Source organism: Triticum dicoccoides, chromosome 7A, assembly GCF_002162155.2.
Source record: "Triticum dicoccoides isolate Atlit2015 ecotype Zavitan chromosome 7A, WEW_v2.0, whole genome shotgun sequence".
Classification (NCBI taxonomy): Eukaryota; Viridiplantae; Streptophyta; class Magnoliopsida; order Poales; family Poaceae; genus Triticum; species Triticum dicoccoides.
In genome coordinates, this window is record NC_041392.1 from 19,294,585 (window position 1) to 19,305,213 (window position 10,629).

The following is a 10,629-nucleotide window of genomic DNA, read 5'->3' on the forward strand; positions in this document are numbered from 1 at the left end:
GCCCCTGCCCTGAAATGCATGGAAGGAATTGCTAGGGGGACACAAATAAGTCTATGAATGTCAATGTCTGATGCATAATGCTAAAAATTCCAAAACGCCTAACTGTTCTGCATTTACTGCATGGAATTTATAATCGTAACCTGGTTCTCACCCCAAAACTTCCGTGGTTCACAGCAGGTTTTGGCTGCAGCACCCCCACACCACTTCATAAATGCAGCTACTGACACGAGTCATTTAAAGATGGACCCACTAGTTCTTGGTATTTAGAAGATGTATCCGGGGCGTATCTCTGAATTGTAAAAATGATTTCAGCATTCAATGACATGATCTGCCTAAAGTAATGTGAGACATGATCTGCCTAAAGTAATGACATGATCTGCCTAAAGTAATGTGAGGCATTCAATGACATTCAATTACATGACATGATCTGCCTAACAAATTAGCTTATGTCCTGAAGGAGATTCTTTGGTGAGTAATTTTCAACAAGTCGACTAGTGGCTCTTTTTATTTCCTCTTATAAAGCCTAACATTCCACTTCAGCAGGCAACACCCTCAGAATAAACCTAGAGTACATTCAGATGAAAATCTATAAGCAAGAGAATAACTACACACTCTATATGAGCACATAAATCATATCTTGAAATACGAGACTTACTGGGAACAAGGAATGATAGATTGCAATAACATCAATTGTGAACCTGAACATATGTTTGCGAGTTGAAGCAGCCAAAGACATCATGATATGTACAATCTCAAATGAACCAGGGTCTCCATCTCCTTTCTGCATTTGAATAAGGATGCCACCCGTTGCAACCGGATCAACGCTTACAAAATGCCTTTGTTTGAAGTACGATGGTTTTCATCAGATAAGTTGTACATAAACAAGAGTGAGGCAAACGAGAAAAATATATGGGTCTAGCACTGTTTTATCATTTTCTTATATTAGGGAGTTGTTTCTAGAAGAAACGGTCATGCAGTATGGAAGATTCTGATTCTGAATCGACAGCCTCAGCACCACGTTAATTAAAAATAGTGCCTAAAATGCATATTAGCTGAATCCTCACAAGACTTTTCACCTAACTGAGAAATGTGGTAACCACTAACCAAGATAATCAAGTACCATTGAACAAATAGTTAAGCTAGGGTTAACCTCTGAAACTAGTTATGAAGAGGCTGAAATACTGATATGGGCAAAGGATGTGGAGGAAGGCAGGACGTTATGAGCATCCCTAAGTCTGAACTAATTCAACCTTCTTCCGTGTGGTTGTGGTTCAGGAAAAAACAGTGTCAAGAAATGTACGTAGGATCCAGCAAAACAGCTAATTAGGAGCTACGAATATACATTCCATGCTTTGATCTTAAAAATAAATATATTTACTTACTTAAGGACGCACCAAGAATTTCTTTTTTTACCACATGTGGCTAAATCTAATCAGTTGCATAGATTGTTATATGGATTAGTATTTTCTAACAGAAACGAGAACCTTGTACCACATATTTTTAAACTGTAACTAAATTCAGAAAGCAAACATACTTTTTTCCTGTTCCCCAGTAGTTTCAGGTCCTCGTCAATTGAAGAGATCATCAATAGGTTTATCCTTGCATGGTTTGTCAGGTTTACCACTGATCTCTGTTGGTTTATCGGTGGCCTCTGTTAGTTCATCTGTGGACTCTTTTGGTTCTGTGTTGAGAAAGCAGAGGATCTTCTGCACGTTTCATGAGCAGTTTCAGTTTTCCTTGCTGGCTACTCCCAAGGTAACAAGCAATGCAAGTACCTCTTGTTGCTGCTCAGATGACTTGGCTTCACCTTTATCTGCATCATTCCAATTGCTAGCCTATCCTCCTCCACTTGGCGGTATACGGCTTATTACATGGAAAGTCTTATCAGGTCCTGTTCAACTCTGATCTAGAAAAAATCATCGATCTTGTCATTTATTTATTTAAACAACAGATCGAAACATTTGATATTGCCTAACATTTCATTGCGGTAAAATTTCTATGAAATTTATCTTAAACAAAACATGTCATCAACACATGAAAAATTTCTCAAGCACAAAACCACAAACACGACCAAAGCTGTGCGAGTCATGCCACAACCTGCGCAAAATCTGCAGTTACCAGCATATAGCATAATCTCTAGTTTTACACATGAGGATTCGAGACTACCATCATAAGTGCAGCATGACAAAATACCGCGCTCGGAAACAGTCAGTCAGGTTGGTACATAGCAATCTGCCTTTGATAAACAACTATGCAAAAGTCTCCTTTTTGTCCCGTCGTTCTGCTGTACTGGCCTGCAGGGCCAACAAGAACACGCTGAGCAGAGGCTTCCTTCATGCTGCCTTCCTCGGCACCGCTTTCGCCCCCCTTCCGGTTCCTGATCTTGTACTTGAGCTCAAACTCGGTCATCTCTTTCTTCTTCGTCTCCAGAGCCTCCTTCATGCGAGCCACCACCTCTTCAAGGCCCTCCTTGTTCCGGTGCACCGCGGGCAGCACTTCCTTGATGGTCCTTTCAACCAAGACTCCACCAATCATTCTGTAGCACCGCCTCATGGGGTCCAGGGGCTCTATGGCGCCAAGCACAAGAGAGTGCTCACTGACTTCCATTTCCAGCTCCGTGATCTTGGTGTAGAGCTGGTTCATTTCAGTGCCCATGTTTGCATAAGTGTTTGCAACCACTTGCTCGTTTGTGGGTTCGCCCCCTGCCCTGCTTACCATTTTCCCTGTGATGCACTAACAACAAACAAAGAAACCTGCGGGAGAAAATGAACATTCCTTTTAGAATCAAAACTAGGTAAAAAGTACTCCCTCCATCCCAAAATTCTTGTTTTAGATTTGCCTAAATACGAATGTATTAAATCATGTTTTAGTATTAGATACACCGCAGAGAGTGATCCATCCAATATATGTTGTTAACTGTAACATGATGAAAACTTTGACTTGGCCTACACAAACAAGTACGCTCTGGCATATAACTGTTTCCGGAACCAATGTAAAAGATAGTTCACTAATATTTTGAGTTTATGGGCCCCACGGATCCTGCTTGAGCTATAGAGGCCCACCACTAATCAGCCAACCAATATAGCAAAAAATGTTTGAGCTAAGCAAGTCCACTGCGACTTCCTTGTAGCTCACATGATTATCTGGAACAAAAGCAAAACACCCAGCCATACATGACTATTATGGCATAAGCATTGTTCGCCTATGTATCTTGCATGACGGGCAATTTAAAGAGAGATAACATGCAATCAAGGGCAGCAATACATCTGGAGTGGTAAAACCTCTGGCAAACATGGATTCAAAGAAGGTCCATGAGAATAATTAAAAATGATAGCGGTGGTGGCAGACACGGTTAATAGGGAAAACGATACAAAAATGTGCATCATTTTTTTGTCTCTTGATGAAGAGCTGTGCCACAGGCATGGTTAACCGTGTGCTTTATGGAATTTAGCGATGGTATTTGATTCCAGTAGATAAACTAGTTAGCATCCGGTTTGGTCCCATGGTGGACACTGGACACGTTTCGTCATGTCAGTGGAAGCACCATCAATCGAGTAAATAGAATAATTCCCCTTGGCTAACACTGGCTCGAGATGGCAATGCAGCTTAACTAAGGTCGAGGCCGTGGATACATACAGAGAGTAATAAATTGGGAGGTTAATCTGGCGCAGATCTACTGGTAGTAAGTTTAAATCGTCGCCCACGTCCTACGAACGAGACAAAGGGGCATGGATATATACAAGGGCTCCCTAGCTTACCTCGCCGTCGCCGCCGCCCGCCGGGCAGGGAGGTCCTGTTGCCGCGCCACCGGGAGGAAGGGTTCTTCTACCCTAAGCCTCGCCCGCGGCGAAGCCGTCTGCTTGCCCCTGCCGCAGTCTCTGCTCTCCATTTTTTTTAGGGCCGCTCTGCAGTCTCCAGTTTGGCGTTACTGTTAGAGTTAGATCTTGACCGGGTTAACGGACCGATGTACTATACACAAATTTCAGGGGTGAAAAAAGAAGAAGAAAAAAGGTTGGGTGATGGCCCCAAGCGATGGGCCCGGCATGCGTCTGGTGCGAGGATTGATGAGGTGACCGGCATGCGTTGGTCGTGGTCGAGACTTGAGTCACCCAAGTGTGTTGAAAAATCTGGGCAAGAATCTAGTGTATCAGTACGCTACTTAGAAGTAAAAGCCCTCACAATTAATTGTGGTGTCCGACTGAAATTGGGTCACCTGATTTTGATCAACAATTTCTCAAAGCTCTTATTCAAAAAAAATTATACTATACACTATGCTTCCTAATTTTTAAGTCCTCTCAATTAATTGAGGTCTTCAATTTAAAACTGGATAGGAGCAGCGACAGATGTTGCCTAGACGGTGGCTTTAGTCTTATTTTTGTATGACTTTGTAAGGTCTTCTGTGAATAATTAATAAAGTGACTGCATGCATCGTCCAGATGCAAAGGCCGGGTCCTCCTCCATTTCTAAAAAAAAGGGAAAAGCCACCCGGCTGAACTGAAACGTATGGAGGGGAACCAGATTAAGTTTTATAGTTTGGGTTCCATGTTTTTCAGCTTACGACCGTATCTCTGTTTAAGCTACAGAATGCTAGCTAGGCAAACCTGATGCCAATAATAGCGCTCCAACTTTAAAACTGGAGCAAGTAGATATGGATTTATCTTTTTCTCTCTTTCAGAATCATACCATCATCAGTTTGCAACCTTGGATTTTTTTATTTTGAAATGGACTTCTGATCAGCTGGTTGGATATGAACCCTTATTTGTGCTAATGTGTTTATGGAGTTCTCCTACAGTTTGAGAATTTTTGAGGACCATTTGTTTAACTGAAACTAGAGGCGCGGTTATGACAATTTGTACTTAGAAGAGATCTTGAGAATACTAGAAACCTATGGACTGGAACCGGAGTAGATGAGTTCAGTTTATTGTTTTTTTTATCTTGGTAGCATGGGATGACCAGGAATGTTTATTGGTGCACTCTTGTATAATGTGGGATCCTTATAGTGAGACAATGTATTGACGACAACTAACCAGATGAAACCTATGGACTGAAACCGGAGTAGATGAGTTCAGTTTATTGTTTTTATTTATCTTGGTAGCATGAGATGACCAGGAAATTTATGGGGGCACTCTGTATAATGTGGGATTCTTATAGTGAGACAATGTGTTGAAGACAACTAACCAGACAGAATACTCTGTTTTCTTATTTACTCTTTATACTTTATTTTTTCTACATTAAGTGTAATGTTTAGTAATTTACGGGTCTGAAGGTTGATTCTATTGTAGTTTATGGCTTCCCCGTTCTACAATTTTGATTCATATATATGGTGAGCATGGCCTATTAGGAGTGACATCGTTCAAGGGCAGATGACAGTAGCTGCGTCGTTTAATGAATCAAGTGCCCAATGATTCTCATAAAAAGGGAAGGCCACTATAGTCAGGGTAAACCCTCTGCCTGAGAGTTCAACGGCGAAACTGAAACATGCATGCATTGTTCCAAGTGACGACTTGATTAAACTGAACGTGGATGGTTCTTTTATGGCGGCAACGGGACAAGGAACTAATGGGGCCATTGTAAGAGATTATCGTCCACGCATGGTTCTTTTATCTTGCGAGCGATGTCTGGAAAACTGCACAGAGGCATAAGAAACAGAAGTGGCTGCACTGTTACAGGGATTCAACCAAATGCGCACCATATACCTGGGCCTGTCGTGGCTGAGACGATTGTGGTACCATGCTGATGAATTTAAATGAAAGAGCTACCAACGTGATTGAGATAGTGGGATGTTTATGGTCAGGTGAGCTAGGATTGCTAGCCGGGCGTCTGAAGGCTCCCAAAATAAGAAGGTTCATCGTGAGTGCAACTTGGGAACCCACGAGCTTGCTACCCATGCCAAACGCAACGGTGGTTTAACCTTTTGGGATGGTGACAATGACTTTATCCACCTGGTTAAATCCATGATTTATATATATACGTTCTGTTAAAAACAAGGCTCGCGGTAGGTTCTTCAATAAATATTTGTATTTATTCATGACAACACACTACACGTTACTAGATTTATCTAGGACGATAATGTACGTACTTGCAGACTTTCAGTTTGTTGCAATTTGTTGTGATTTTCGTATCTCCTCCACGCTCCAACCCAGTCCTCGTACATAAAGGAATGTGTCTCCACTCAGACACCGCCACAGTTGCTCGGAAAACAAAACAAAAAACACCACCACAGTCGAGAACCCCGCCGGTGCGCCGCCTCACGAGTAGGGACTGGTGCTATGTATCCTTCCTTGGCCCTAGATGAGTTAGAACTGCGGATACTTGCACAGCAAGCGGTTGCTATTTTTCTAGAAAGGCAGATTTTTTTAGGAAGTTGTATGATGCTATGTCTCTTATTCAATTTTGAGAGAAGTGCATATTTCAACCCTGAACTCTTGCCCTAATTTAATTTACAACCCCGAACTTTAATACCGTCTAAATTACAACCCCCAAGTCTCAAAATCGGGCAGGATTCAACCCTCCCCTCTCTGTTGACCGGTTTTGACCTGGGGTGACCAGTTTTGACTAGTCAACGGGTCCAATCAGCATGCCACGTCAGATTTTTTTTCAAAATTTCAAAAAAAAGTAGATAAAAATCTGTAAGATTAGGAAAAAAATATAAAAAAGCAAAATTCCGAAAAAATTGTTCGCGAAAAAAGCTAGGGAAAATAAAAAATGATTTTTTCTGGAAATATTTTTTTTCTGGAATTTGAGTTTTTGGGTTTTTTCTGGATTTTCTTTTGGAAATTCGTTTTTTTATTTTCCGTGTTTTTCAGAAATTGGATTTCTTATTTCTTTTCCTGTATTTTCTTTGATTTTACAAGTTGTTTCCTTGGAAATTTTGTATTTTTTGCTGATGTGGCATGCTGACTGGACCTGTTGGTTGGTTAAAACCGGTCAACCAGGTCAAAACTGGTCAACAAAGAGGGGAGGGTTGAATACTAGCCGGTTTTGAGAGTTGGGGGTTGTAGTTTAGACGGTATTGGAGTTCGGGGTTGTAAATTAGACTAGTCCAAAAGTTCGGGGTTGAAATATGCACTTCTCTCTTCAGTTTTTATCTTGAGTTTAGCTCTCTGCTCCAAGCAAAGCCATATCCTCCAACTAAATGGTGCATATATGAATCAAATAGAAGGAGGAGCAAGTTATGCTTGCAACTTCACTTTTCAAGTATATTCTACCTCTCGATTAATCCAGTAGCATCCAATGATTAACTGTAAAAGAAAAGTACAATATTGCTTGACGTGCATAAGGATCCTCAAGGTATATATATATATATATATATATTGCACAATAAATATTGATAGGTGAAATTTTTTTCAGCAACAACAGATGAAAGAAATATGCACCCGTTGCAACGCACGGGCATTTTTGCTAGTATATTAAAAAGGCCCAGTGCATCAGGGTGGCCCAAGAGCAGTGCATCAGGGTCACTCCTCGTTCAGCTATAAAACTGGTCAAAACTTGCTTGCGCAATCGCCTCAATGAAGAAAGTTTGAGTGATGATGTTATTTGTTTTGTGGAGAAAAAATAAATGAAAAATGTCACCAATGCTCAAGTGGTTGATTATTTCATGGCTCAAAGGAATAGAACGTTAAAGGTAATTTTTAGATTTTTAGCCATCTAAGTAATTTTATTTGGGCAGTTTATTATGTTCCACTAGTAAGTTTAATTCTATTTGTATCTTGCAGGTTACCGAACTTTCTTGCCTGACAATGTATGTTGGAATTTGGAAATGCAAGACATCCTTTTCAAGTAATTTTGTCCCTTGTTTTATCATCATTGTAAGCATTTTGATAGCTACATTTTGTGTTTAAAAATCTCTTTCGATTATATTCAATAATGTGTGCTAGAAGTAATGTAATACACCTTTTATGCAATACATCATTGCTTAAAAAATTTATCCCTTGTTAAAGTGGTGCATCGGGTAACAACTGCTCCAACTCCGCCCCTGTAGCATACTATCTGTCACCACTGGAATCATTGTTACTAACTGACAAATTGGGGTCCATGGGATTAATTAAACATGATGGTGGTGCTGGCAGGTACGGTTAACAGGGAAAACGGTACAGAGTAATAAGCAACTCAAGATGCTGAACTTAATTTGTTCATTGTTCACGGACGTACAGTGGTCACTAATGAATACTAAAATGTGCGTCATTTTCTTTTATCTCTTGATGAAAACCTGTGCCACAGGCATGGCTAACCGTGTGCTTTATCAAATTTACCGATGGTATTTGATTCCAGTAGATGATAAACTAGTAAGTACCAGGTTTGGTCCCATGGTAGCCACTGGACACGTTTCGCCATGTGAGTGGAAGCAACATCAATCGAGAAAATAGAATAGTTCCCCTTGGCTAACGATGGCTCAAGCTGCGAATGCTTAACTAAGGTCGAGGCCGTGGATACATACAGAGAGTAATAAATTGGGAGGTTAATCTGGCGCAGATCTACTGGTAGTAAGTTTAAATCGTCGCCCACGTCCTACGAACGAGACAAAGGGGCATGGATATATACAAGGGCTCCCTAGCTTACCTCGCCGTCGCCGCCGCCCGCCGGGCAGGGAGGTCCTGTCGCCGCGCCACCGGGAGGAGGGGTTCTTCTACCCTAAGCCTCGCCCGCGGCGAAGCCGTCTGCTTGCCCCTGCCGTAGTCTCTGCTTTCCATTTTTTTAGGGCCGCTCTGCAGTCTCCAGTTTGGCATTACTGTTAGAGTTAGATCTTGACCGGGTTAACGGACCGATGTACTATACACAAATTTTGGGGGTGAAAAAAGAAGAAGGAAAAAGGTTGGGTGATGGCCCCGAGCGATGGGCCTGGCATGCGTCTGGTGCGAGGATTGATGAGGTGACCGGCATGCGTTGGTCGTGGTCGAGACTCGAGTCACCCAAGTGTGTTGAAAAATCTGGGCAAGAATCTACTGTATCACTATGCTACCTAGGAGTAAAAGCCCTCACAATTAATTGTGGTGTCCGACGGAAATTGGGTCACCCGATTTTGATCAACAATTTCTCAAAGATCTTATTCAATTTTTTTATACTATACATTATGCTTCTGAATTTTTAAGTCCTCGCAATTAATTGAGGTCTTTAATTCAAAACTTGATCACCTGATTTTCATCTGGTCAATAATTTCTCAAGGAGCTCTCTCATTTAATTATTTTCATTCACCATATTCCTTAATTTTGAAGCTCTTTTATTCAATTGAGATATTCAATTTTGAATTTGGTTTATGATTTTGATCGGGCCAACAAGTTTTCAAATCAATCAACACCAACCGGCTAGAAAAACATATCAACCCTGTGCACCCTCTTACCACCTACAAAAAAGAAGTGCCACCATGCGATGATACTATAGCACCAATATAGTACATATAGCCACCGACGCAGAAATTTATCCACAAAAATATGAGTTGATTAGCGCATAACATAGAATCACATCATGAATGGCCCATCAAATAACCGAATTATAAATAAACATACAACACACTCCATCATCTCCCCCACCCGCCACACTAATATTCCACCTGTTTCAAAATACAAGGGGTATTAGTTCTTTGGAAAGTCATTTTTTTTAACTTTGACAAGTTTAGAGCCAAAAATACCGACACCCATAATATTAAGCCAAAAAATTATGAAAAATCATTTCATTACGAATCTCATAACACCAATTTGATATTACGAATGTTGATATATTTCTTCATAAATTTGATCAAACTTAAAGAGGTTGGGCTTTTCAAAAAAAGTAATACACCTTATATTTTAAAACAAAATGAGTATTTCTTTTCGGAATCTCATCAACACCAAGGATGCAACAAAGCGCGCCCAACCCTTCTAGTACATGATAAGGCTAAAGCCAGTGTACTTACGTCATTAATTTCCATGAAAGAGAGGCAATCCATGGGTTCAATTTAAGATGCAATTTAGTTGATGTTCATTGTGTCATTCACTGTCTGAATGCTCCATGGCAAAACTCATCAAACCAAACGAACTGGCAAGAGAAGAAGTACCATCGCAACTTTGGTATGGTGTGCCTTTCACTGGGCCGGTACAATATCAGCATTGTGAAGTGAAGGAAATGCAAAATCAGCTGGGAGGCCCCACCTCCACAAATTTTCTATGCTGTTAAGATTGCAATGGTCACCAAGGTGTAAATTGAACACCTAAAAAACAGTGAATCTAAGAGACCTGTCCTTGGGAAAGAGAAGACGAAACTACACTTTTAAGCGTTCAAAGTCTTACACAGGGACATAATAAAGACTGAACTTGTATGTTGCGTCACTTTGTGAAGTCACCCTTTCACCCATCGGTCGAGATGGATCTAGGCCTAACAATGCTTACAGAAATTATTAATTCCAACTTGAGAGTAAGATAAGAACGGAACAGCCAAGCACCAAACAGTCCGATCCAAGTCTGAACAAGTCATTACAGGGTTTTGTCAACCGGGTGAGTCAAGATAAGATCAAATGATGAACAAGTTGGCTATCAGATAGATCTGGTCTTACCCTGTAATGTACACCAAATAATGTATGATCAAGTTGAGTGCTGACACGATTCCATCTGCCCCCGTGCCGCTCCCTCCCCGGGGCGACACGGGCGGCGAACT

The 10,629-nt window shown here is 41.0% G+C and overlaps 1 protein-coding gene across 1 annotated transcript; it reads right to left on the bottom strand.

Annotated features, from left to right (window-relative positions):
- Positions 1 to 2,065: 2,065 nt before the first annotated feature.
- On the bottom strand, positions 2,066 to 2,739 carry LOC119327372 (probable prefoldin subunit 2). The gene has a single exon (XM_037600489.1). The coding sequence runs from the start codon at positions 2,716 to 2,718 to the stop codon at positions 2,209 to 2,211; it is 510 nt and encodes a 169-aa protein (XP_037456386.1). The 5' UTR covers positions 2,719 to 2,739; the 3' UTR covers positions 2,066 to 2,208.
- Between the last annotated feature and the right edge of the window lie 7,890 nt (positions 2,740 to 10,629).